At 57.5% G+C, this 27,751-nt stretch overlaps 1 protein-coding gene across 9 annotated transcripts in view; it reads right to left on the bottom strand.

Annotated features, from left to right (window-relative positions):
* CFAP74 (cilia and flagella associated protein 74) overlaps positions 1 to 27,751 on the bottom strand; it is an 80,932-nt gene that overhangs the window by 41,146 nt on the left and 12,035 nt on the right. For all 9 annotated transcript variants that reach the window (XR_008653858.2, XM_063632043.1, XM_063632042.1 and 6 more), the window contains exons 2-14: positions 26,123 to 26,190; positions 24,160 to 24,244; positions 23,816 to 23,959; positions 22,259 to 22,357; positions 20,715 to 20,819; positions 11,335 to 11,508; positions 10,238 to 10,348; positions 9,147 to 9,249; positions 8,209 to 8,366; positions 5,818 to 6,019; positions 3,194 to 3,349; positions 1,477 to 1,650; positions 401 to 519 (exon numbers count right to left, since the gene is read on the bottom strand). Coding sequence is in view for 8 of the 9 variants with exons in the window: in XM_063632043.1 (XP_063488113.1) it covers positions 401 to 519; positions 1,477 to 1,650; positions 3,194 to 3,349; positions 5,818 to 6,019; positions 8,209 to 8,366; positions 9,147 to 9,249; positions 10,238 to 10,348; positions 11,335 to 11,508; positions 20,715 to 20,819; positions 22,259 to 22,357; positions 23,816 to 23,959; positions 24,160 to 24,244; positions 26,123 to 26,189 (1,697 nt within the window). In the remaining variant the exon portion in view is untranslated. The remainder of the gene's footprint in view (positions 1 to 400; positions 520 to 1,476; positions 1,651 to 3,193; positions 3,350 to 5,817; positions 6,020 to 8,208; positions 8,367 to 9,146; positions 9,250 to 10,237; positions 10,349 to 11,334; positions 11,509 to 20,714; positions 20,820 to 22,258; positions 22,358 to 23,815; positions 23,960 to 24,159; positions 24,245 to 26,122; positions 26,191 to 27,751) is intronic.

Raw genomic sequence — 27,751 nt, 5'->3', positions numbered from 1 at the left:
CTACTGGGGAGGCTGAGGTAGGAGAATCTCTTGAATCCAGGGGGTAGAGGTTGTAGTGAGCCGAGACTGCGCCATTGCACTCCAGCTTGGGTGACAGAGCAAGACTCCATCTCAAAAAAACAAACAAACAAACAAAAGCAACAAAACAAAACAAAGAAAAACAAAAGGAAACGGGCAGCCAGGCAAAAGCTCCAGCCATTCGTGAAGGGAAATGGGCTTGGTCTCGGATGACTTTGACACAAGAAGACAGAGGAGCCCCCTCTACAAAATCTTCGTGAAAATCGGACCTGAGGGCTTATGCCCAGACACAGCCTGTTGCAGCCGTTCTGAACATGAAGGGACCTATGAACCTCCTGCTGTCCCTGCACCGCGTCCCTCCCTGTCTGAGCCGTCCTCTTACTCAACGTGGATGAAGTCCCGGAGGTGCTCCTCCACGCCCACCAGCTTGCAGTAGTTGATCGTGTAGGTGGTGTTTACCAACGTGATCTTTTTCTTGTACACTTTGCCAATATCAAAGTCCTGGGAAAGGCCAAGGTAGCAGCTTCAGAGCGGGTCAGAGGGGGCTGTGCTGTGAGCACAGAGGCAGCCTCCCAGAATGGAGAAGGCCCCTGCGGTGCATGAAGGACAGGTCTGGGGGTGGAACCTGTCTCATAAGAGCCTTCAACACTTGAGGCAGGACAGGACTTGTTGGGGCCTGCAGGTGGGAGCGAGAGAGAAGGCTCAGACATTGTGGGTTCCAAGGCAGGTCCCTGACTCCATGGATGGACTTGAGCTGGGGTAAAATACAGGAGCCCACAGGCCACTCTGTCTTGCAGAGTTTGGCAGAGGCGTCCAGGCACCAACCTCAGCCTCACATGTTCCCACCCTGTCCCTGCTACATCCCTGTCCCGAGGCTCAGGGGCCCCCCTCTGCCCCAAGTGGCACAGGGCTTTCAGGGCCACGGCACCCCCATTGCTCAGGATTTGCCCGTCAGACTGGCGTCTAGCCCTCCATGGAGATGGGGCCCTCTCCCTCTACCTCCTGGGAGAGAAGGTCCACACCTGGGCCTGTGCCTCCTGGGGAAGCCCCTGGGTTTTCCAGCGTTAAAAAGCAAAAGGCAGACCGGGTGCAGTGGCTCATGCCTGTAATCCCAGCACTTTGGGAGGCCGAGGCGGGTGGATCGCCTGAGGTCAGGAGGTTGAGACCAGCCTGGCCAACACGGTGAAACCCCATCTCTACTAAAAACACAAAAATTAGCCGGGCATGGTGGCAGGCGCCTGTAATCCCTGCTACTCAGGAGGCTGAGGCAGGAGAATCGCTTGAACCCAGGAGGCGGAGGTTGCAGTGACTCGAGATTGTGCCATTGCACTCCAGCCTGGGCGACAGAGTGAGACTCCATCTCAAAAAAAAAAAAAAAAAGCAAAAGGCGCCAGGGCTCAGGCTGCGGCGGGGCTCCCCTGCTGTCCCCTGCTGTTCCTGGCCCAGCTGTGGGCTCACCTTGAAGTGGAGGAGCTCCGGCCTGCTGTGGAAGGGGCGGCCCTGGAACTCACGCCCCAGCACCACCTGCTTGTGGACCACCCTGCCCCGCAGTCGCTCCACCGTGCGCGCCAGGATGTCCTTGTCCATCTTTGTCCCGCCCACAGGCTTTCGGTCCACGTCCTCCTTGGGCACCTGGGGGTCACAGAGACAGAGTCTGGGGCTGTTAGCGGCTCCACCTGGGCGGCGCTAGTAGCAGCTCAGAGGCGAGGGTAGCGGTTAGCAGAGTACGGACAGCCCAGCCCCACCAGCTGCCACCAGCGCCGGCGCTGGGAAGAGCCCCGCGGCCCCGGGGAGTTCCTCTGAGTAGCTCAGAAAGGCCCCGATGGGCGGATCACGAGGTCAGGAGATCAAGACCACGGTGAAACCCCGTCTCTACTAAAAAATACAAAAAATTAGCCCGGCGCAGTGGCGGGCGCCTGTAGTCCCAGCTACTCAGGAGGCTGAGGCAGGAGAATGGCGTGAACCCGGGAGGCGGAGCTTGCAGTGAGCCGAGATTGCGCCACTACACTCCAGCCTGGGCGACAGAGCGAGACTCCGTCTCAAAAAAAAAAAAAAAAAAGAAAGGCCCCGATGGACCCACGGACTTTCTGCTCCATTGACGAGGCAGGGAGCCCTCACTTCTGAAAACAGGAAACCAGGAAACAAAAGCAGACAGCTCCAGATTCAGGTGGATTTCTGGGAAATGATGTGGAGGGGGAGCTTTCCAGATTGTTAAATCAGGACAAGAGGAAGGTTCTAAAAGGTTCTGCAGGAAGCAGTTTTCTCAAGCGGGCAGTGTCAGCACACGCGGGGCTTTCTCAGATGAAAAGCCGCTTCCCTGGCCAACGCCAGCAACGAGGAAGATCAGAACCGGAGTCCTGAACTGTCCCTTCAGAAGCTGCATGGACTCTGCCTGGGCTGTGGGCTGCCCCTGCTGGTGCCCATGCCCAGCAGCCAGGCAGCCTCCTCCCTGGCTTCCTGGGGTGGGGGCCACTTGGGACCCTCCTCTTGTCCAGAGGCAGCCTTCTCCCTTGGGAGTCCCCAGTGTGTGGGTGGTGGCTCTGCCTGGCCTGTCTTGTTCACCACCCTGGTCAGCCCGGCATCCCCAGAACCAGCAGAACCAGGTGGCTTTTGCCCTGACAGTAGAGGTGGCCAATGCTTACAGAAACCGGGCAGTGGGCGTTGCCCTCCCACGTGGGACAGGGCCACAGCCTGAGCCACGCTGCTGCAGAGACTGTGTCTTGCTGTACCTGCTCTTTCAGAGGCGGAAGGACCCCAGCGCCAGATGGGGCATGTTTCTTACAAAAGGCCATCAAAGAAAGTTTGCACGCTTCTTCTAGAAAGATGCTTCTCCAACAGTACACGGAGTAGCTCAGAGTCATTCCCTCAGCCTTTCAGCCTTAGAGCCCCACCGTCCCTCCCCGTTACACCACGGTGACCGAGCTGTCTGTCAGGGGGAGCTTGGGGTCATCGAGCACGCGTGGTGCCCTCCAGGCTCCGAGAAGAGGGAAAGGCATGAGTGTGGAGAGGGAGGCGGGGGGCGTCAACACGCAGGAGGGGGTGGCGGGAGATGGCAGGCACAGCCAGGAGAAGCCTCAGAGCAGCTGGTGTGGCCGGGGCAGGCGTGGGAGGTGGCCAGCTGGCGACACAGGGCCGGGGTCCATCTGCAAGGGTCTAAAGGAGCAGGAGCTGGTACCTGGTATGGCTTGTAGTCTTCATTCCAAAGCCCAGAGATCTCGGGCTCAGCTAATGTTTCCTCCTCTGAGCTGGCGCCGGGGTCCCCCTGGATGAGCTCACTGGAGACGACTTCCACCAACCGAGAGGGCCCGGGCCCTGCAGCAGCCTCGTAGTCCTGCAGTCGGGGAGAGGAACATCGCGAAGACACGCTCATGACGGAGAACAGGGAAGAGAAACTCCGCCCAGCCCCCGCCGGTATGGCCTGCTGCCTGCCCCTGTTCTTCTGCCTCACATACTCTGCATGGAGATAGCGGTGCACACGGTTTTGTAACTTTTTCTACTTGAAATATAAGTATTTTAATACATTATTAAATATTTTTCTACAATGCTCAGAAGAGTCTGCAAAATATTTCCTTTGATAGGAAAATGTTCTGATTCATGGACTGGAATCCTTGGTGCCAATCCTCAGGCACTCATCTGTTCTCATTTTTGTTTTTTTGTTTTTTTTTGAGATGCAGTCTTGCACTGTCACCTGGGCTGGAGTGTAGCGGCGCGATCTCAGCTCACTGCAACTTCTATCTCCCGGGTTCACGTGATTCTCCTGCTTCAGTTTCCCGAGTAGCTGGGATTGCAGGCGCCTGCCACCACACCCAGCTTTTTTTTTGTATTTTTAGTAGAGACAGGGTTTCACTATGTTGGCCAGGCTGGTCTCGAACTCTTGATCTCATGATCCACTCCCCCTAGCCTCCCAAAGTGCTGGGATTACAGGTGTGAGCCACTGCGCCTGGCCCAGTTCTCATTTCTGTGGATATAAGCCATGCCCGGGAAAAGCCCCAGGTTGACCCTGGGAGGATGGCTGTGGTGGTTTCCTCAGAATGAGTTTGGGGACTGAGCCTTGCCCATCTGCTCTGGCTCTGTCCCAGGCCTGCCGGAGAAAGGGGAACTGAGCCGGGTGGACAGGGTTCTTCTTCCTGGGGACCATCTTATGGAGCGACAGACAGGAAGTCTGGACGGGGCCAGCACATTGCTGTCTACCGTGACCTGCACAGTGATACAGGTGGTGCCGCAGAAAATCACCGGGAGCAGCTCACGGGTGGGGGTGCAGGCAGGGGAGGCTTCTCTGGAGCGAGGAGGCACAGCAGGGTGCTCCCGGCAGAGGGATTGGCAGATGCAAAGGCCCCAGTGTGAGACGGGCAGTGAGGGGTGGATGGGGCAGAGGCTCGGCCCGGGCATTGGGAGCCTGGGGAGCAGGAAAGGACCTTCTCTGGTGCCCTGAGGGGCACCGCAGAGACCCTGCAGAGGCCAAAGGTGAGGCAACCCAAGGCTTGCTCTTTCCCAGCAGGGCATCTGTTGGAGCAGTGGCCTTGACCTTCAAGTTTGGGGTACACAAGGGCAGAGACTGCAACACTGTGCCAGACTCAGGAGAGGACCATCGTCCCTACCCCACACCTTTAGGGAAAGGTAAACTAGAAATACATTCTCCCAACTGAAGCCAGTTGCCTGCAGCAGCAGTAGACACCAAGCAAGCCCTGGATGTGAGTGCATGAGTGAGTGAGTGAGTGAGTGAATGAGTGAACGAATGAGTGAGTGCGTCAGTGAGGGAGTGAATGAATGAGTCAATGAGTGAATGATGAGTGAGTGAATGAGTGAATGATGAGTGAGTGAATGAGTGAATGATGAGTGAGTGAATGAATGAGTGAACGAGTGAGTGAATGAGTGAACGAGTGAGTGAATGAATGATGAGTGAATGAGTGAATGAATGAATGATGAGTGAGTGAATGAGTGAATGAATGAGTGAATGAGCAAATGAACGATGAGTGAATGAATGAATGAATGATGAGTGAGTGAATGAGTGAATGATGAGTGAATGAGTGAATGAGCAAATGAATGATGAGTGAATGACTGAATGAATGAGTGAGTGAATGATGAGTGAATGAGTGAATGATGAGTGAATGAGTGAATGATGAGTGAGTGAATGAGTGAATGAATGATGATGAGTGAATGAGTGAATGAATGAATGAATGAGTGAATGAGTGAATGAATGAATGAGTGAATGAGTGAATGAATGAATGGTGAGTGAATGAATGAGTGAATGATGAGTGAGTGACTGAGTGAATGAGTGGATGAGTGAATGAGTGAGTGAATGAATGAATAAAGAATGAGTGAGTGAATGAATAAAGGATGAGAGAGTGAATGAATGAGTGACAGGAAAGCTGTCCTCTGGGTGCTATCAGGAGTGCTTTGTAGCAGGGTGATCCCAGGCATGTGGTCTGAACGGCTGTGCACATCTCCCTGGCAGGCGGCTGACCCAGCTCTCTACAGGGCCAGGCAAGGTGGTCCCAGCCTGGTGGGCAGCAACACTGCTGGGGGTGACGCAGGGTCTGGAGGGGACACTGAGACCAGGACACTGGAGCCTTGCTGGGGATGCTGCGGCCATGGGCCTCTCTCATGTGGTGGGTCCGTGGTGGGTCTTGTCCCCTCGTCCTTGAGCTGAGTGGCGGCCACTCAGCGGGCTCAGCAACCCCCTGCAGGTGGCCATGGTGCTGAGGTCCTCAGAGGATGTTTCATCACATCTGCGCCCTGAAGCCCCCCCTGCCCTCCACAGGTGTGCGGCTTCTGTCTACAGGAAGGCGTTTTGCTCACCAGTGTGTACATGTTGGTTGGGACTGTGGTCTTCTCCTCGCAAAAGTCAGAAATGTAGTTCCAGGTCCTGTCCCTCAGGGTCGGCCGGTGCCTGGCTCTGGTGGGGGGACGCTGTTTCTTCCTCTTTTCCTCCTCAGCCTCCTCTTTCAGAATCCGACTGACGATCTCTTGCTTTCTGAGCTTCTGCTCCTCCTCAAAGGCCCTGCACGGAGTCGCTTCTCAGATGAGTGTGAGAGGCCCCCTGCCTCCACCTTGCCCCAGGTGAGATGGCGCTGGCGGCCCCTCCCTAGCGCCCTCCTGGGGGCTCCCTCCTGCCCAGCAGCCCCAGGTGAGACAGTGCCTGACGGCCCCTCCCTAGCGCCCTCCTGGGGGCTCCCTCCTGCCCAGCAGCTCCAGGTGAGACAGCGCCCAGCGGCCCATCCCTAGCGCCCTCCTGGGGGCTCCATCCTGCCCAGCAGGGCTCTTGGGGTGGGAACTTCCTGGTCCTGGGGCTAAATACAATATCCAGTGGGGAGCAGATGGGCAGCTGCCAACCCAGAGGTTCCAGGCTTAAACCCCAGCCCTGACCAGCCCTGTCCAGCCCTGCCCTGCCCAGCCCTGCCCAGCCCAGCCCTGTCCAGCCCAGCCCTGCCCAGCCCAGCCCAGCCCTGCCCAGCCCAGCCCTGTCCAGCCCAGCCCTGCCCTGCCCTGTCCAGCCCTGCCCAGACCTGCCCTGCCCAACCCAGCCCTGCCCTGCCCTGTCCAGCCCTGCCCTGCCCAGCCCAGACCTTCCCAGCCCAGCCCTGCTCTGCCCAGCCCTGCCCAGCCCTGCCTTGCCCAGCCCTGCCCTGCCCAGCCCAGCCCAGCCCTGCCAAGCTCAGTCCTGCCCAGCCCTGCCCAGTCCAGCCTTGCCCAGCTTAGCTCTGCCCTGCCCAGCCCAGCCCAGCCCATCCCTTCCAAGCCCAGTCCTGTCTAGCCCTGTCCAGTCCAGCCCTGCCCAGCCTAGCCCTGCCCAGCCCTGCCCACTTAGCAGCCCAGTCCTGCCCAGCCCTGCCCAGCCCAGCCCTGCCCACTTAGCAGCCCAGTCCTGCCCAGCCCTGCCCAGCCCAGCCCTGCCCACTTAGTAGCCCAGTTCTGCCCAGTCCTGCCTAGCCCTGCCCGACCCAGCCTTGCCCACTTAGCAGCCCAGTCCTGCCCAGCCCGGCCCGGCCCAGCCCTGCCCACTTAGCAGCCCAGTCCCCCAGCAGCCTTGGCTGCCCCAAGGGCTTCTTCCCAGCCCTTGTTTCTAGGCTGGCGTGGGGCTGCCACTGAGGGTAGCACCAGGGCTGAAGACGTTCATCCACTCACTGCAGCCACACTTCCCCGGTGCCTCCTACATGCCAGGCCTGCGCCAGGCTAAGGGATGTGTAGGTGGTGAAGCCACTGCCAGGACCCCCCCGTCAGGTGGGCAGGCTGATGGGTGCTGGAGAACTCTGATCGTGACTCAGGGGGGTGGGGAGGACACACTCAGCGCTCTGTGGCACCCAGAGGAGGATGCCTTGCCCAGTGAGAGGGCCAGGAGCCCCCGCCCAGGCAGATTCTAAGCAGTGATTGGCCAGGGCCGTGGACAGCGGGACTGGGATGGGGAGCAAGGGCCAGGCTCTCGGGATGAGGGCAGCTTCCGGCAAAACCCAGGACAGGGTGGTTTGCGTGGAGGTCACCAGGGAGCGTTATGGGCAGGGCTGGGAAAGGCGAGACTGAGTGGGAGGGAGGGGCCTTTTAGGAACCTGGCCCCAAGGGTCTGGATCTCAGGAAGCCCAGTGGGGCCCGTGGGTGGGGGGTCCGAGAGTGCAGCATGGGCCCCCGTTTGGGGGAGAACAGAGAGTGAAGCCAGAAGCAATGTGTTCACCATGGGCCCAAACTGGTGGGAGGGTGGTCCGAGGGGCCAGGAGGGCCCCAAGGCCATGGCAGCAGGAAGCCAGGTGGACGGCCCTGGACAGGGAGTGAGCAAGGGCAGGCCCAGCAGCACGAGGTTCCCTGGAGGGGCCTGAAAATGTCTCCAGGCTGGAGGGGCCTGGTGCTCCCTGGAGACTTCTGGGTGGGCCAGGAAAGAGCCCGCCAGTCCCTCCTCGTGAGAAGTCAGGACAGGAGCTGGGGGCTCTCGACAGGGGCCAGGGTTTCAGAGTCTGGGAGGGGAGAAGGGGCCGAGGGTTGGGCGTGGACTGGAGTAGGGGCAGGGATGGGCAGGCTGAGTCAGGCCCAGGCAGGGAAGGGTAGCAGCCTGGAGCCCTGTTCCCGTGCCCACAGCCGCCTGAGTGGGGGCCCTGGGAGAGAGAGCAGCTTTGCTCCATGTGAAGCTGAACCCCCTTGGCTCTCCCTGCACCCACTGACTGGGCAGGTGCCTCCCGGTGGCACCTCTGCCACCACCCTCACCTCTTCTGGGCCTCCAGTTCCTGGTGCCGGCGCTGGTGGACGAGGTGCCTGAACGCATCCCCGCCCTGGACCAGAATCGCCTTCTTCTCAGCCTGGACCCCCTGCTCCGCCAGCGCTGCCTTGGCATGGTCCCATGCTTGGAACTTCCGCAGGGTGTCCTTGGAAACAGAGAGTACTGAGGTGACAGCAGCAGTACCCGCGGGCACACACACATGCTCACACCTGCACACTTGCACACATGCACACACAGGTTCATACATGCAAACCTGCACACACATATGCACACCTGCACACACGCTGACACGTGCACACACATGCACACACATGCACACCTGCACACACGTGCAAACACACATGGCCACACATGCACACACGTGCACACACATATGCAAACCTGCACACACACATGCTCACACACTGGGCCTTTGAACAGGTGTCCTTAAACCAATGTTGATGCCTGCAGATCCTGTGGGAGACCACTGGCAAATTGTCCGCACATCCCAAGCGTGGGGCTGGGTGTCCCTGCACGTCACCTGCCTGCCTCTGCCCCTCACCTCTGAGCCTTTGCAGATGCTGTTCCCACTCTTCCCTCCATTTTCCCAGCCTGAACCCCCAGCCTTGGCCCCAGGGCATGGTCTCGAGGCAACCGGGCCCTCCATGTGTCTTATGGGGTCACCACTGCTTCCCCAACAAGACCAGGCCCCATGGGAGCAGGGCTGGGCTGCCTGCTCCTTCCTGACTCCAGTGCCTGGCCCTGACCCACACAGAACCCGTGGCAAATCTGTGGCACAGGCTCGGGAAGCCTCCAGGGGTCACCAAGTGCGCAGGTCAGCCCTGGACGCCAGAGGACACGGGCCTGGCTCCCAAGGAGCAAGGGCCCAGGGACGGACCCCAGCAGGGCGCCGAGGGAGAGGCTGGGTGGGGCTGCGGGGGCCTACCCGGTTCGCAGAGATGCTGCCCTTCAGCGCCACCACCGCGTCCATGCGCCGCCTCATGTGCTCGTGGCACTCCATCTCCTCCTTCTTCTCTTGCTCTCGGATTCTGAGGAAGGACATTTAAACAGTTTCGAGGCTCTGTTGCCCAGGCTGGTGTGCAGTGGTGCGATCACAGCTCTCTGCAGCCTCGACCTCCCAGGCTCAAGCGATCCTCCTGCCTCAGCCTCCCAAAGCGCTGGGATCACAGGCATGTGCCACCACAAACGGCCACATTTTTAACCGAGGAAGTGACACAGCGATGCCATGTGGGGTGTAGTTACAGGAGCCTCGGTGCTGTCATTTCCACCAGGAATGTGATTAATGGTGACAACACAAGAGGTAGGATGGGCAAAAGGTGCTGGCACAGAGGCCAGACCATGATGACACAGCAGCAACATGCCCCAGAGGGCCAGGCCACGAGGACACGGCAGGAACATGCCCAGCGTGTCTCACGGGCCTCTTCTGAAAAGAAACAGCACCTCAGCACTAAAAACACACATTTATTGGGTTTTGATGATAAGGTGGTGATTCAATAATAAAATCAGGAGGCTGGGTGTGGTGGCTCACGCCTGTAATCCCAGCACTTTGGGAGGCTGAGGCGGGCAGATCACCTGAGGTCAGGAGTTTGAGACTAGCCTGGTCAACATGGTGAAATGCTGTCTCTACTAAAAATACAAAAATTAGCCAGGTGTGGTGGCTCATGCCTGTAGTCCCAGCACTTTGGGAGGCTGAGGCGGGCAGATCACCTGAGGTTAATAGTTCGAGACCAGCCTGGTCAACATGGTGAAACCCTGTCTCTACTAAAAATACAAAAATTAGCCAGGTGTGGTGGCGCACGCCTGTAGTCCCAGCTACTCAGGAGGCTGAGGCAGGAGAATCACTTGAATCCGGGAGGCGGAGCAGTGAGCCGAGATCGCGCCACTGCACTCCAGCCTGGGCGACAGAGCAAGGCTCCATCTTAAATAAATAAATAATAGAATCAGGGAATTTCAAGACAAAAGCAAGTGACCCGTATTCTTGGGTTTCTCCCTAAGGACATCGGAGGGAGGCCCTACCTTCCCAGGGAGGCCTTCAGGAACCGCACGGCGACCCTGTGGTTCTTCCGGGCATCCTCCAGCAGCTTCTGGTGCCTGAGCCCGAGCTCATTCTGGGTGTGCAGGGACTTCCTGTGGGGACGTGGGGCCGTCAGAGGGAAACTCGGCATCACACATCCCATCTGCCCCCAAGCCCTGCACGGCTGGAGCTCGTGTCCCAGAGATGTCGTGGGCCCTTTCACTCAGCTCTGTCTTGCACAGCCTCCCTTGGGGAGGAGCGAGGGTCCCTGGAGAGCTGATGCCATGGGCCACACAGATGTCAAACTCTTCACGCCACTGGGGCTCCAGTGCCAGGGAGCCACCAAAGGCAAGGTTTGATCCCTGCTGGGCAGGGGTCTGGGAAGACGACGGTGCAGGCACAGCAGTGCTGTGGGGAGGGAGCAGGCAGGAGCTGGGGATCTCGTGTCTGCAGCCAGGGCCTGGATTCCACAGGGGTTTGTGGCCTGGGCAGCTGAAGGGAGGGAATGAGATGGGGGAGGGGATGGAGGCCAGAAGGGGGTCCCGAGGAGATAGGCTCACGCAGGTTGGGACAGCTGGCCTGATGGCCTGTGGAGCACTTGGGGACTGGCCTAGTAGGCGGCTGCCCTAGCTGAGCAGGAGACTCATGACAGAGGACGTGTGGGGAATGGGTCTGAGTGCTCCGCGGCCGCGCAGGTGGGGGCCGTGGGAGGGGTGCAAAGGAGCAGCCAGAGGTAGGGACAGAGCCCAGAGAATGGCCTGGCTGGGAAGAGGATGGGGCTGCCGGAGGGAAAGGGGAGGGGCAGTCTCGCTGGAGCGTGGCTTTAGTAGCCAGCTTTAGTGGCTGTATCTCAGGCCTGAGATGTGGCTGCGGCATCTCAGGAGGGCTGGGGCTCTGGGCAGGTGCAGAGGGGCGCCTGATACTTGGGAAAGACTCAAGGGCCCAGTGGAGGAGCAAGCTGGGAAGAACAGGGAGGGGTGGAGGTGGAGCCGGACAGATGCGGAGGGTGAGGCTGAATCTGGAGACCCCTGGGGGAGAGGGCGGAGGGCCTGGCAGAAGCTGCTGGGAAGGGATGCAGGTGGGCCTGGGTGCCGCTTACCTGATCCTCAGCAGCCGGTTCCGCTCCACCTTCCCCAGGGCCTCCTGCTCTCTGCAGAGCTGCTCGGCTGCGCGCACCTGAAGCCGCCGCCCCGTGGCCTCCACCTCCTCACGGTCAACTGTCCGGAAGGCCTCGAGTCGCCCCTCCTGGATCTCGATGTGCCACAAGGCGTTCCTTCAAACAAGAGGCAAAGCAGCTGGAGACGGGCCCCACGGTCATCCTGGGGTGGGGGGTTCCGGCACCGAGTTCTGACAAATCCTCCAGGCGGATGTCGAACACTCCAGATGGGTCAGCTCCCTCCTCTAGGGGCCATCTCCACTCTAAGTTGCCCAGACACTAAGGCCTGCCCTGCCTGCCTCCAACCTCAGGAAAACCACTACGGGTTCAATGCAGCCCGGCTAGAGCCTGGCCTGCACTCCCGTGTGCGACCCGCCAGCTTGCGGCCGTGTCCATTGGCTGCGGTGGGCCTTGGGCGGGCCCTGCTCAGCCTGAGGAAGGCCTTCGGGAAGGGACAGCCGTGACTCTTTGGCTGGGCTGGAGGATCCCTGGTGCGAATTGACCGGCACTCAAGACCCCACCCCTCGGTCTTCAAATGTGCCTGGGGTGGGGGCTGTGGAGCGTGGAGTCAGCCAGCCCTGCCCGGGGCCACATGTCCTGGATGACAGGGGACCTGCCTGACCCCTGGTCTTGGGCGAACTTGTCCTCGACTGTGAGTGTGGCGTCTGTGGTGGCCCTGGATGACACAGTGCCCCTTGGTTCTTGGCACAACTCAGGGAAATTTCCGGTGACTCTTTAGTTGGAGGAGTGCGTGTGCCATGGGGGCTCAGGCTGGGAAAGTTCCTTCTGAGGATGTGGACAGTGTCCTTCTAACAGCGGCCAGGTGAGAGCCGCTGGAGAGGCGGCCTGGACAGAGACACCTGGTGGAGGGATGCAAGGAGCTGCTCCTGGAGACTGCGAACGGTTCCACCCGGAGATGCGGCTCAGGCCAGGGCTGGCCACGTGAGGATCAGAACCCTCGACAAGGTCAGATGCAGGAGTTTAGCCGGCATCCTCCCTGCATTGCTGACATTCCACGCGACGTGTGCCACAGCTCTGTCCTAGATCATGTTAATTTCCACTTCCTCTTTCGTTAAAAGCTTTTCCTGTGGAGCGGAGTCCAGTCTCTTTCCCCACTGCAACACCCGGGGAAGGGGTCCCACCGCCTTGGCCCTCCATGAATAAAGTCTGCTTTACATCTTTTTGAAAAAATCATGAACATATGTTGAATTGAGATACTCAATGGTTTTCTCTTTTAACGTGTTAACGTCAAGGCTTTCTAATGTTGAGCCTTTTTCGGGGCTCCTAGGATATAAACTCCAACTTGGCAAGGGAGGTGTGTCTGCGTGTCTCACACGTGGCTGGATTTCAATGTTGAATGTTTGATTTGGGGTTTTCTGATTTGCCTCCTGAGATCGGGTTCCACTTTCCCTCTCTCGTACGCCCACTTGGTTTTGGCATCGAGAATGTGTCACTGCATTTTAGAAACTGGGCATACCATGTTCTTTGTTGGGGCAATTTTAAACAGTTGGCTCCTTTCCAGGGAGCATGGGTCACTTCGGATCTCTGGCTGGCGTCCTGCCACGCAGCGCGTTCACTGCTCCCTGAGTCTGGGGGACGCCGCAGAGCTTCCACGTGCAGGTTATTTCTATTCCTCCCTCATGTGACTCATGAAATTCTTTAATCTGAGGATTCATGCTCCCATCAGTTCTGGAAAACGCTCAGTCATTGTTCTGCTGGCTGTTGCTTCCCCTGCCCGGTGATCAGTGCTCCAGTGGCCGTGGGAGCTAACAGCTTGCAGGGTCTCTTAGGAAAGAGGCAAGACGCTGTCCCAGATGCTGTCGTCGCCCGTTCCTGCTGCTGTAGGAAAACACCCACAACCGGGTCTTTGCAAACAACAGAATTTCATTCCTCACAGTTCTGGAGGCCGGGAAGTCCAAGGTCAAGGTGCCAGAAGCTTCAATGTCCTATGAAAGCCTGTTCCTCAAAAGTGGTGCCTGTCTGTGTCCTCACGTGGCAGAGGGACAGAAGGGCTCCCTCAAGCCCTTTTACGAGGCACTAATCACCTCCACGAGGGCAGAGCCCCCACGGCCGAATCTCCCAGAGACCTCACCCCTTCCTGCCGTCACCTCCAGGGCGGATTTGGTTTGGACGTGTGTCCCCGCAGGTCTCGTGTTGAACCGGAGCCCCCAGTGTTGGAGGTGGGAGATGTTGGGGTCGTGGGGCGGCTCCCTCATGAAGGGGTGGGCCGTCTCCTTGGTGACGAGTGAGCTCACGGAAGATCTGGTTCTTTGAAAATGTGTGGCACCTCCACTCTCTTGCTTCCCCTCCCACCATGGGAGACACGGCTCCTTCCCCTTCCACCGTGATTGGAGGCTTCCTGAGGCTTCCCCAGAAGCAGATGCCAACCCGTTCTCTGTACAGCCTGCAGAACCCTGACCAATCAAACCTCTTTTCTTCTTATTTTTATTTCTTTTAAAATGAATCTCACTCTGTCCGCCAGGCTGGAGTGCAGTGGCATGATCTCAGCTCACTGCAACCTCCACCTCCTGGGTTCAAGCTATTCTCCTGCCTCAGCCTCCTGAGTAGCTGGGATTACAGGCAAGCGCCACCATGCTCAGCTAGTTTTTGTATTTTTGGTAGAGACGGGGTTTCACCATGTTGGCCAGGCTAGTCTCAAACTCCTGACCTCAGGTGATCCGCCCACCTTGGCCTCCCAAAGTGCTGGGATTACAGGTGTGAGTCACCGCATCCCACCCAAACCTCTTTTCTTTTTTTTTGAGACAGAGTCTCGCTCTGTCGCCCAGGCTGGAGTGCAATGGTGCGGTCTCAGCTCACTGCAAGCTCCGCCTCCCGAGTTCACGCCATTCTCCTGCCTCAGCCTCCCAAGTAGCTGGGACTAGAGGCGCCCGCCACCATGACCAGCTAATTTTTTGTATTTTTTTAGTAGAGACGGGGTTTCACCGTGTTAGCCAGGATGGTCTCAATCTCCTGACCTTGTGATCCACCCCCCTTGGCCTCCCAAAGTGCTGGGATTACAGGCGTGAGTCACTGCGCCTGGCCACTTCTTTTCTTTGTATGACCCAGTGTCAGGCATTTCTTTACAGTGACACAAAGACTGACGAACAATAGCGTTGAGTTCCAGCACACCAATTTCAGGGGCGCTGGCCTTCAGAGCAGAGCAGAGGCTGATTGGGAAAGATTGGGATTTTGAGAATGGGAGCCAGGGCATTTGAGGGTATCTGCACACATCTGAATGAGTGCCCCAAACCGCCAAGCCCCTCTGCATATCCATCCACAGGGAAGCAGCCTTCCCTTCCCTCGAAGGCAGGCTCTGCTGCCTGGGGGCCCCGTAACACCTCCCTGAGGGGCTGCCAGAGCTCCTCATGACCCCCTTGCCATCCTCTCTGGCCCAGATGCTCCCAGGGGCAGGAACAAAGTCTGAACTGAGAGGAGAAGGATTCCAGAGGGGAAGAATGTAGCCAATCTACACAGCAGGACCTGGGGGAAGGTGTGTGGGAATGAATTCCAACCCCGCCAGACCTCGGAGGGAAGAGCCTGTCCGAGGCTGGCCTGGGTGTCTGATGGGACATGCCGCCAGCTCACCCACCCACCACAGACGGCTCCCGTCACAAGCTTAGCTGATCGAGGAAACCTGGACCCAAGAGAGACCTGCGCTGCAGAAAGGTAGATGCCAGAAAGTCATGCAGAAGAAGGAATCCAAATGTTTGGAGAGACAACCCGTTGGCAAGTTTGTTGTTGCTGTTGTTGAGATGGCGTCTCGCTCTGTCACCCAGGCTGGAGTGCAGTGGCGCAGTCTCAGCTCACCGCAGCCTTGACCTCCTGGGCTTAGTCAATCCTCCCACCTCAGCCTCTTGAGTAGTTGGGATTAGAGGTGCACGCCACCACGCTCAGCTAAGTTTGGTATTTTTTGTAGAGATGGGGTTTCACCATGTTCCCAGGCTGATCTCAAACCCCTGGGCTCAAGCCATCTGCCCACCTTGGCCTCCCAAAGTGTCGGGATCACAGGCGTGAGCCGCTGCATCCAGCCGTTGGCGAGTGTGATGGCGAGTGTGACCACATGTAGAAGACATGTTCTTCATTGCGGCTCCAGCAAGGAGAGTCCTGTGCCCTTCGAAAGCACCGAGGTGCACTCTGGAATGTGCAGGGGCCGGGGCAGGGATGCTGCCTTTGAGGGGCTCCCCGTTGCCTTGGGGCAATGCTGGACCTGGGAGGGGTGGTGGAGCCCTGGGATGCTGCTAGGCCTGGGAGGGAGCTGGGCTGGTTCCTTGGTGGGCAGCAGGGCAGTGTGTCTCTGCGTGGATGGGTGGAAGGGGTTTGGGGCAGTGGTTAATTGATTTTGGGGTCCCTAGGGCTGAAGTAGATGGGGACCCCACTCAAGTCCAGTTTATCTGAAGAGCCAGTGTGGTCAGTCGCAGAGGTGATGATGAAGGTTGGAGGCTGGAGAGATGGGACCCACCGCCGGCTGGTTTTGAAGATGGAGGAGGAACGCAGGCAGCTTTGGAGCTGGAAAAGGTGAGGACACAGATTCTCCTTGGAGGCTTCCGTGGGGGAACCAGCCCTGCCCACACCTTGACTTTAGCCCAGGGGGACCTGTGTTGGGCCAATGACCTCTAGAACTGCAAGCTCATAAATCTGCGTCCTGCTGAGCTGTTAAGTTTATGGATTTGTCACTGCAGCGATGGGACACGGGTGCAGTCAGGGAAGCCTCAGAGCAGGCCGGGCCACAGCACCAGCACCCTGCCGTGGGTCCCACGTGGCCAAGCAGGGTGCGCACAAAGCTTCCTCTTCGTGCTGAGCTGGACGTGGGAAGGCGTCACGTGATGAGGCTGCGCAGAACACACGTGTGGTACTGAGCTGGGCGTGGGAAGGCGTCGCGTGACGAGGCTGTGCAGAACACGCGTGTGATCGCTCACGGCCTGAAGCAGCTTCCACCACCGAAGCAGCCTCCACCAGGCTCTGCTGCTTCATTCACGGGAGAGACCCAAAGGCTTCGGACAGCGTCTGGCACGCAGTGGGCGCCCTCTTACCATGTGGGGAGGACGGGTGAGTGAGAGACTGTATCTAAGCCACCAGCACAGATTCAGGTGCCTCGCAGCAGCCCCCAGGCACAGGGATGCGACCTGCGCAGGCCCAGCACAGGCGCTAAGGACCGGGAGGTGGTGTGAGCAGGCAGGGTCATCTCTAGGGCCTTTTTGGGGGGTTCCTGGGACCTGCTGGCCAGGAAATGCCCGTGAGTCCACAGATGCTTCTGCCAGCCCATGGCCCCTTGCGTGCAGAGATGCTGGTCCTGGTAGAGCTGCGTGTGAGATACATGCGGCATCCCGTCTCCAAGATGATTCCAAGGACCCCCGGCTGTTCATGCCTGAAGCCCCTCCATGGGGTTTCGGGCTGGCCTGAACACCCTGAGCCCAACCCCCTGCCCAAACCACGACCCTCAGAAACCGAGACCCTCAGAAACCGAGACCATCACGCCTGCTGCCTTAGGTGGCTAAGGGCTGGGGTGGCTTGTTCTGTGGCTGCGGATGACGCACATGTTGTGGCGGCAGGGACACATGCTGGGGAAGGTTCAGGTGCTGTTCCCAGAACGCGGTTTGGGTCCCGAAGCAGCGGCCAGCCGTGTGCCTGCCACCTGTCCCAGAGCCACAACGGAGGACTCCCGGGGCCGACGCTGGAAGCTGGGACCATGCTCTCCAAGCTGCCCCTCACGCACACCCGTGCTATTTCGTTTTTGTGCCCTCTCTGTTGGGCTCTACTGCTGGAAGCCCCCGTTCCAGAGGGAGGAGGTCTTGAAGAGAGACCCTATAACAATTCCATCGACTGGAAGTTGAAGCTGCACCCAGCCATCTGGTGCCCCTTGAGCTCCCGGGCCCAGAGACGACAAAAGGAGTCACCACATTGGCCACGGAGACGTTGACTGCGAGTGGGAGGGGGCGCTGCCTCCAATGGGACCCAGCGGGAAAATGCCTGGAACCCGGGGACCCTCGGGGGCTGGCACAGCCATTCCCAGCAGGGAAGTGAACGAACAGTGGGTACCCCCCAAGCAGGATGCTCAGCCGTGGACAGACATGGGGGCACGCAGGACACCCAGCCGTGGTCACACACAGGGACACACAGGACACCTAGCCACGGACAGACACGGGGGCAAGCAAGACACCCAGCCGCGGTCACACGCAGGGACACACAGGACACCCAGCTGTGGTCACACACAGGGACACACAGGACACCCAGCTGTGGTCACACGCAGGGACACGCAGGACACCCAGCCACGGACAGACACGCGGGCACACAGGACACCCAGCCGTGGTCACACACAGGGACACACAGGACACCTAGCTGTGGACAGACACGGGGGCACACATATGCATAAGCCCTATGCATCAGGCTGCACCTGGGAGCCGGGCACCAGGGAGTGCCCTGCAAACATCCGCTGCAGTGAAGTCCTAGAAAATTCAACACTGGGTGGACAGCAGACCAGAGGCTGCCTGGTGGAGTGGGACTGCCCACTGAAGATATGCAGGGAATGTTCCGGATGCTTTGTACTGCATGCAAATTAGACCCAGATAAAGCTGACTTAAAGGGAAGTCCACGGGCGGTCCAGCAGCAGCCAGGCCCACAGGAGGAGGGCGGCAGGTGGGCTCCGGGGGCTCAGGGCCGCCTGCGGGTAGCGATGGGGCAACTACCTGCCCGAAATGAGGATGGTGGGAGGCAGGGTTCGCATCATCAGAGAAGGGGGGTGAAAAAGACCTGCGGCTTTGGTTGCAACTGGAATTATAGATGTGAACGGGTGGTTTTCAATACAGGCAGGCAGAGCTGTGCATGTTTCCCACCTCTGTCTACTGACAGTTAAGGGGCTAGGTCCAGGCAAGGGCAGGGAAGAAGAAGGGGAACCCGAGCCTTTCACTGTGCCTGAAAATGCCCACAGAGCGACAGACATGAACGCAGGATGCAGAAGGATGCCACCACCAAACGCGAGGCGGCTGGAGCATCCAGACAAATCCTGATGGGCCGGATCATACCCGCAGGGACACAGCACCCCCAGCCTACACGGTGAGCAAACACGGAGGCAAGAACGCGCCCCTAACAGTGGAAAGCCAACTAATAACTAATAGGAAGGGATGGTGGAACTGGAAAGTCACCCCTTAGAAGCCATCACAGCAGGAATTAATTCTGGCAAGAAACACGGAGGGATGCCAGCGCTCGTGTGAAAGGGGACATGGAGCAGGATTTCCCAGCCTCAAAGCTTCTGCCCACAAGCTATGCATCAGTTTCCAAGGGAACAGCGTCGCTGCACTGAAGAAGCCAGCGGCCCCACAGCGGGGCTGGCAGCCATCACGTGTCTCACGAGAGGACATCCAGGGGACTGGTCATCACCTCCAGAGGCACCGAGCATGGGCGCTGTGCGGGACAGCCCCTGGCCTGCAATCCTCAGAACCGCAAGGTCCGCCTGTCACAGAAGAACCGAGGCTCCTTCTGACTGGGGGAGGTGAGGGGCCACCCTCGACACAATGCCCACATGGGCTCTAGGGATGGCTCTGGGACGCGGGGCCGAGGGGCACAGGGGGTCTTGGTGCCATTTTGCAGCTCTTCTATAAGTTTGAAATTGTTTAAAAAAAAAAAACTTTATTTTTTGAGATGGAGTCTCCTTCTGTCACCCAAGCTGGAGTGCAATGGCGTGATCTCGACTCACTACCAGCTCCGCCTCCCAGGTTCACACCATTCTCCTGCCTCAGCCTCCCAAGTAGCTGGGACTACAGGCGCCCGCCACCATGCCCAGCTAATTTTTTGTATTTTTAGTAGAGACGGGGTTTCACCGTGTTAGCCAGGATGGTCTCAATCTCCTGACCTCGTGATCCGCCCACCTCAGCCTCCCAAAGTGCTGGGATGACAGGTGTGAGCCACCGCGCCCAGCCTTTTTTTTTTTTAAAGACAGAGTCTTGCTCACTCTGTCACCCAGGCTGGAGTGTGGCGGCGCAATCTTGGCTCACTGCAACCTCTGCCTCTGGGCTCCAGCGATTCTCCTGCCTCAGCCTCCCAAGTAGCTGGGATTACAGGCACGCACCACCAAGCCCAGCTAATTTTTGTATTTTTAGTAGAGACAGGGTTTCGCCATGTTGCCCAGGCTGGTCTTGAACTCCTGACCTCAGGTGATCCACCCGCCTTGGCCTCCTAAAGTGTTGGGATTATAGGCATGAGCCACTGGGCCCAGCCCAAAAACTTTTTTTTTTTTTTTTAAAGAAGTGGACAATCACAGCAACCTAGTAGTGAGGCCTTCTGGGGTTCATTAGCCCTGTGAAGCCCCCCCGCCCTGGTGCAGGTGCTGCTGAGCAGAGAGAGGGGCACGACAGAGCCAGTTGTCAAAGGAGGGCCGCAGGGGACAGTGCTCTCCTGCACGCTCAGCTGCAGCTGGGTTCAGCGTCCTCCCCTGCACCCCTCCCGCTGCCCACACAGGTGGGGCCACGGTGCAGGACACTGGACACCAGCTTGGGTCGTGACTATATCACAGCAAGCGGGGGTCAGAGACTGGGCCAGAAACTGCATCACAGCGAGCGTGGGTGAGAGACCGGGTCTTGACTACATCACAATGAGTGCAGGTCAGAGACTGGGTCAAAGCCCAGTGGTGTCTTCAGTGGGGTGAGGCTGAGATGTTAGGTTGCACGAGGGCTGGTGGCATGGGCACTCTTGGGGGCGGGGTGGCCTGAGGCCCACACTCAGCCCTCTCTCTGTCCCCTGCCCTGCCCAGGCTGGAAAGCTTAGGTCATCCTGGGCACGTGCAGGGTCAGTGCTGTGGACGTCATGGACCTGGCTGCAGCTCCAGGGGCTGGGGGCTGTGTGGTTCGGGAGTCCTACTTGAGGTCAACTCAGGGTCCCCTCAGTCGCTCTGAGCAATTCGTGCACCTTCCCAAACCCCTTCTTGCTAAACTCGCCAAAGGCAACTCGACGCATCCAACCCAGCTCCACAGGAAAGCATTTAGGACGAGGCAGCTGTCTCTCTCCTGGGTTTTGAAACCCAGCTCGCTGTTCTGTGGAAGCACAAAGCATGAGAAACAAGGAAAGAGGAAAAAGAACCTGATTTTGGAGTTCCTAGGAACATAAACAAACCCAGAGAAACTGAAAAAGGCGACGTGAAGACTAATCCTTTCAACCACTGCATTCGCCGAGTCCCCTCTCCACTTCCCACAGTTTGCCGGTCAGGTGCAAAGCTCCCCAGATCTTGCTCTCTGCCCCCAGATGGGAAGGACCCGCACCGTTCTGGGGCCCGTCTGCTGCCAGTCCCGGCTCCACACCCGCCTGCTGCCAGTCCTGGCTGCACACCGACTCACTCTCTCTCCTTCAGCACGGCCTCAGTCCTCGACTGCAGGTCTCTCTCGTTCTCCAGCTCCGCAAACAGGCGTCTGGACACGGCCCGGAGACGGCCCACAGCGGCTCTGCAGAGGCAAAGGGACAGGCTGGGTGTGTGTCAGGCCTCAGTCACCCAGGGGCCATCCAGGTTCACCGGGCACTCCCTGGCCTCCTCTCCCTCAGGAGGGAAATCTTGGCACTGGGCCACCTAGCTGGTGGAGTGTGGGGCTGGCGGGAGGCTCTCCACATGCCCACTTTCCGCTGCGCAGGCAGTGCCCACATGGCCCAGCCCCAGGGGGAGTGAGGGCTTGGGGAGCCTGCCCTGGGCCCCCAGTCACCCCTGCATGAAGCCCCTGGGGGCAGCAGCCATCCAGGCCTCTGACCCAGGAAGGACCCAGAACATGTGACAAGCCCCAGGCCCTCGCGTCAGGGCGCCCTGGGTCCCCTCCCTCCCTCCTGCTCCCCTCCTGGGCATCATCCACCCCAGTGCACATCCAGCGCTAGCCCAGCCACGTTCCTAGAGACCACTTCCCGGGTGGTGGGTGGTTGCCCACGAGAGCGGCACAGCGTGATGCTGGCCAGAGGTCCCGGCCATGTGGACATGGGGGGTGGGCTTCGAGCAGCTGGCCGGGTATGGCGGTCACCCCTAGATCCTGGGTGCCATGGTCCAGGAATGAGGCAGGTCAAAACCCTGCAGAGGGCTGAGTGCAGTGGCTCACGCTTGTAATCCCAGCACTTTGGGAGGCCGAGGTGGGTGGATCACGAGGTCAGGAGTTCAAGACCAGCCTGGCCAAGATGGTGAAACCCTGTCTCTACTAAAAATACAAAAAAATTAGCCAGGTGTGGTGGCACATGCCTGTAATCCCAGCTACTCCAGAGGCTGAGACAGAGAATTGCTTAAACCTGGAGGGGCGGAGGTTGCAGTGGCCCGAAGTCTCTCATGCTCCAGGGCCGGGAGGACCTGCTGGTTCCCTTGCCGCTGGCTGCTGGCCCTCTGCTCCCCACGGCTGCACTAGCACCTCCAGGACAGGCACCCTGCTGGGGCGTTCCAGGGCTGGGCTGACCTCGGCAGGCCCTGCAGGCACCGGGTGCCCCCGGAGGTTGAGGGAGGCCGGAGCTGCAGCCGTGGAGCCAGGCTCCGGAAGCAATGCCTGTCAGTGAGTGTTGGCGTTTCCAGCGTCCCCCAGGCCCTCCCGCCTGGGAGTGTGAGACACATGTAGGCCTCTCACCTCTCACCCCGCCCTCAGCTGCCTCACCCTGCTGCTCCAGGCAAGAGTGACCCAAGGGGCCTTCCCCTGACTGCTGACCCACTCGGCCCTGCCTCCCAGAGATCCAGCCCCGGCGCCCTCCAGGCCCCAGCTTTGCCGACCTTACGTGCTTCTGTGTGTTTGTGTCGTGGCCTCACACTGGGGCTCCTCATCGGCCTGAACACAGCAGGTGCTTCACGCCTCACTTTGGGTGAACGAATGAACCTCCGGCCCTGACCTCATGCCCGGTTCCCTGCCCCCTGGCGAGGGCCACCTACATGTTGCCCGCCTCTTCCTCCGTGGCGATCTCGGCTGCCACTGCTTCCTGCTGCTTGTCGATCAGGTCCTGCCTCTGCCGACAGGCGCGCAGCTCTCCTCTGGAACAGGGAAGCAAGGGCCAGATGATGGTTGCCTGAAACTCCAGCCTCTGAAGTGACAGTGGGCATGGCAGTGGGGCCAGGTGAGGCAGAGCCAGACCCCCAGAGTCCCCCTCGCCCAGGCCAGGGGTCTCTCTAACACCTTCAAGCCACACAAGCAGGGTCTTGTCGTCCATTTTCGGAAATCTCTGCCCAGGGGCAGCTGTGTGGCCCCCACCTGAAGGTGACATGCTCCCCAGGGCCGAGGACAGTGCAGGAGCGGGAGGGAACCTGGGTCTGCGTAAACGAGCGCACTCCTGCATGTGAAGGGCACGTGGTGGGAGGTCTGGGGCCCACGGGAGCGGGGAGCTGGAGCTCCTCCACCATCTTCCAGAGCGCGGGCCAGGCACCAGCGGGGCATGGGCCGGGACAGAATCCAGTTCACACGGTAGCTCCTGGGGACGACTCCAGCCTCAGGTACAAACAACGGAGCAAAGCCCAGAGCACGAACTCTGGAGGTCACTTTTTTTTTTTTCCTGAGACAGAGCCTTGCTTGTCACCCAGGCTGGAGTGCAGTGGCGCGATCTCGGCTCACTGCAACCTCCGCCTCCCAGGTTCAAGCGATTCTGCTGTCTCAGCCTCCCAAGTAGCTGGGACTACAGGCTCATACCACCATGCACAGCTAATTTTTGTATTTTTAGTACAGATGGGGTTTCACCACATTGGCTGGGCTGGTCTCAAACTCCTGACCTCAGGTGATCCGCCCTCCTCGGCCTCCCAAAGTATTGGGATTCCAGGTGTGAGCCACCGCGCATGGCCAAGAAGGTCACTTGGAAGACACACGGGCGTTGCAGGAGCCGAGGAGGGAAATCATAGTTTCCCTGGGTGAAGTACCCAAGTTAGGTGCCCAAGTTATGGGCAAGAGGTTATGCAGAAGAACATCTGTCTTTCAGTTTTTTATTTTTAGAGACAGGGTCTTGCTCTGTCACCCAGGCTTGCTGCAGCCTTGACTGCCTGGGCTCAAGTGATCCTCTGGCCTCAGCCTCCCAAGTCGCTGGGACCACAGGCGTGCGCCACCACTCTCAGCTGAATGTTTTTATTTTTTAAGAGACGCTGAAATATTTAGGAGTGAAGTATCATGTCTGTAATTTGCTTTAAAATAATTTAGCACAAAACCCCATAGATATAAAATACAAACACACACAAACACAGAGAAAGAAAGCTTGACAGTTGGCAACTCTGGGTGGTGCTGGGGGCAGCGGGGCCACTTGTTTCTGCCGTTTCTGTGGGAAGGGGGCTGGGAGCGCTGGGCACCAGCTCCTGGGTGGGGCTTGCAGAACTCCTCCATGGAGACCCTGTGGAACCCTCCCTTGCAGGCCCTCAGGGTGATGACAGGCACAGGACCACCCCTGCTGCACCCGTGTCATGGCCTGGGGGGCAGCAAGAGGTGGAGGTGCAGCGGCCTCAGCCCCAGCTCACCTCATCTTCTCAATGAAAAGCTCTTGCTCCTCATGCATCTTATCCAGGGTGCTCAGGTTCTGTCGCAGGTGAAATGCCAGCATTCTGTCCTCAGCTGTTTTCTTCTTCAATTTATCAGCATCAGTATCTAGTTCTTTCACTGAGCTTAGGATGAAAAGGACGTCAGCTGCCACCACCCCAGCTGCAGGCTCAAAACTCATTCCTCGGTGTGGCCTGCCGGGGTAGGTGACTGACAGTTCTGCTTCAGGGTGGGAGCTGCGGGAGCTACAGCCTGTGGAAAGGAGGAAGCAGCCGCCCCACTCCCTTCACCCCCCCAGCCCCCATCCCCCGATCCTCCGAGTTACCTGCTGTGTCCTGGGTCCACGTCATCCTCAGCTTCCTGCAGAAGACATTTGATGTCAAACTCCGGATCCTCTAATTCATCTCTTTCTAGAAATCAAGGCAAGAGTTTTTTTTTTTTTTTTTTTTAAAGCAGATCAAACATTTGCATCTGAAGTTTTAGGATAAATCTTTTTCTTTTTTTGGGACACAGCGTAAGGAACCTGGCTGCACTGCAGCCACACAGGCACAGGCAGAGGTAAACAGCCTGGGTGACTCAGTGGGATTGGGGCGCTGGCGCCCCGAGAGAGAGAGAGAGAGAGAGAGTCAGGGACGTCCGTCTTTGCAGACGGACAGCGGGGAGCCAGGGCACAGCACCACTTGGCTCGTGTCCAGAGACAGAGTTAAGCTGCTGACCCTGAAGTCAAGGGACAGCCGGCCACGCAGCTGTGTGTGTGGGAGCCACCGGACTAACCAGCCAGGACAGGGCGGACAGTGTGAGACAAAGCCAATGGGGAGAGCTGCTGCTGAATAAAATCCTTTTTCACCTGTCTACGGCCCCCCGAGTGTTCCTTCTGCTCATCCACCCACTCCCTTTGGACCTCAACATGACGTTCGGTGTAGTCATGAACCTGACATGGAGTCTCTGTTGCCCAGGCTGGAGTGCAGTGGCGCGATCTCGGCTCTCTGCCACCTTCGCCTCCCAGGTTCAAGGGATCCTCCCACCTCAGCCTCCCGAGTAGCTGAGGCTACAAGTGTGTCCTACCATGCCCGGCTAATTTTTATATTTTTAGTAGAGAGAGGGTTTCCCCATGATGACCAGGCTGGTCTTGAACTCCTGACCTCAAGTGATCCACCTGTCTCGGCCTCCCCAAGTGCTGGGATGATAGGCGTGGGCCACCACACCTGGCCAGTTTTAGGATAAATCTTGACAAGCTCTAACTTGATGGTTCTCAAAGCAAAATCCAAGGAACCCTGAGAGTCCCTTAGTGTCTTTCAGGGCCTGCGAGGTGAAAACTGTCCATGATCACACTCGCAAGCCATTTGTCTCCTCACTGTCTTCCCATGAGAGGACAGTGGCATTTTCCAGAGGCCGCATGACAGGTGACGTCACAACAGACAGCTCTGAGACTCCAGCTGTCTTCCGTTAAACCCGACTCTTAACGTTACCGCTAATAGGTTCGTTATTGCTATTTTAAGTGGCTAAGTATTAAAATGTTTCCAGCTTTAATTTTTGATACAGTAAGTATTGAAAGATACAGGCAACATAAACAAATGTTCTCTGGGTCTTCAATAATTTTAAGAATGCGAAGGGATTCTCAGACAAAAGAGGCTGAAGGTCACTATCTCAGAAGATTACAGTGGACTTCCAGCAAAACACAGCAAAGGGAACACAGTTTTTCTTCCCTTCATTAAATCTCAGTAAAAATGATGGAAAAGGCAGAAAGCCACAGTCACAAGGGGGGCAGCAGAGGGAGACAGTGGCGGGGGGCGGGGGGGAGAAGGCCACACAGCGCCAGGAGCTGACTCAGCACACAACAGAACCCAAAACGGGATGGGGAGTGGGGTGGGGGTGGGAAGGAAACGCGTTCCCAGATTGCGATGGCCTCTGCCTGTGCCCAGAGCTAGAACCAAATCAAGGCACGTCTCAGAAACATTTCAGATCATCAGAGATTTTTTAAAAACAGCTTCCAGGAAAAGAAAACAAAAATAGGTCACATTCAAAGGATTGGGATAAAAATGGCATCAGATTTCTCAATACTGATGTTGGAAACTAGAAAACTATGGTCTGCCGCCTTCAACATCTCAGCCACAATTTATCTTTCTTTCAGATAAAGACAATAATATAAGTTCCCTCTTTGAGAGAAAAATATGAGTGTAAAAGATGCCCTCTCCCAGAAATAAAGGGAATCAAAGGGTGACTGTGAAGCACGTCATTTGTCTTTCTTGTTGCTGAAACTTGTGTTACTGTGAAAGAAGCTTTATTACCATCTTCCAAAAGAGGGGCATCAGCCAAAAGCTCGTCCTCGGGGAGCAGGCTGCCGTCGTCTTCCATGCTGGGAGATAGAAATTAGTTACAAAAGATGACCACAAAATATAGATCAATAAAATCATAGATTTAAAAACGGTGAATTAACAATTTCTCTTAAAGAAGATATTAAGAAAACAAACCACAGATGAGGTAAAAATATTTGCAGCACACACATATCTGACACAGGTCTTACATCTGGAACACACGAAGAGCTCCTATCAACCACATAAAGTCCAAACTCCAGTTTAAAAGGTCAAAAGAGGCCGGGCGCAGTGGCTCACACCTGTAATCCCAGCAGTTCGGGAGGCCGAGGCAGGTGGATCACCTGAGGTCAGGCGTTCCAGACCAGCCTGGCCAACATGGTGAGGCTACAGTGAACTGTGATTGCACCACTGCACTCCAGCCTGGGCAACAGAGTGAGACACTGTCACAAAAGAAAAAAGAAACTGCCCAACAGTATCCCCGAGTATCACTTTACACTCCCACCAGCAAATACAAAATTAAAATAATTAAATACAAAATTAGCCGAGTGTGGTGGCAAGTGCCTATAATCCCAGCTACTCAGGAGGCTGAGGCAGGAGAACTGCTTGAACCCGGGAGGCAGAGGTTGCAGTGAGCCGAGATCGTGCCACTGCACTCCAGCCTGGGGACAAGAGCGAGACTCCGTCTCAAGAAAAAAAAAAGTCAAAAGATTTGGAATTCCATAAGAAAAGAGATATACAAATGGCCAATATGCATGTAAAACTCTGTGTAACATCGGTATCTTTAGGGAAATATGAATCAAGCTATAATGAGATACTACTATGTACTGATTAGAATGCCTGAGATCGGCCGGGCACGGTGGCTCACGCCTGTAATCCCAGCACTTTGGGAGGCCGAGGCAGGCGGATCACAAGGTCAGGAGATCGAGACCATCCTGGCTAGCACGGTGAAACCCCGTCTCTACTAAAAAATAGAAAAAATTAGCTGGGTGTGGTGGCGGGCTCCTGTGGTCCCAGCTACTCGGGAGGCTGAGGCAGTAGAATGGCGTGAACCCGGGGGGCGGAGCTTGCAGTGAGCCGAGATCGCACCACTGCACTCCAGCCTGGGCGACAGAGCATCTCAAAAAAAAAAAAAAAAAAAATGGCTGAGATCAAAACGCTGCCAACAGTGAGCACTGGCAAGGCTATGGAAGGGCTGGCATTGTCACACATTGCTGGTGGGAGTGTAAAAGGGACACTCCGGAACACTGTTGGGAAATTTCTTTTTTCTTTTGTGACAGGGTCTCACTCTGTTGCCCAGGCTGGAGTGCAGTGACGCAGTCACAGTTCACTGCAGCCTCCAACTTCTGGGCTCAAGCAATCTTCCCGCCTCAGCTTGACAAGTAGCCAAGACTACACGCACATGCCACCATGCCCAGGTAATTTTCAAATTATGGGTTGAGATGGGGGGGGTCTCTCTTTGTTGCCCAGGCTAGTCTTGAACTCCTGGTCTCAGCCAGGATTCGCCCACCTCAACCTCCCAAAGTGCTGGGATTACAAGCTTGAGCCATTACATCTGGCACCAAAAAGAATTCTTAAATAATTTCAAAATTATTATTACACTTT

The sequence above is a fragment of the Symphalangus syndactylus genome, chromosome 22, assembly GCF_028878055.3.
Source record: "Symphalangus syndactylus isolate Jambi chromosome 22, NHGRI_mSymSyn1-v2.1_pri, whole genome shotgun sequence".
NCBI classification, from domain to species: domain Eukaryota; kingdom Metazoa; phylum Chordata; class Mammalia; order Primates; family Hylobatidae; genus Symphalangus; species Symphalangus syndactylus.
This window is presented reverse-complemented; position numbering and strand designations above follow the sequence as displayed.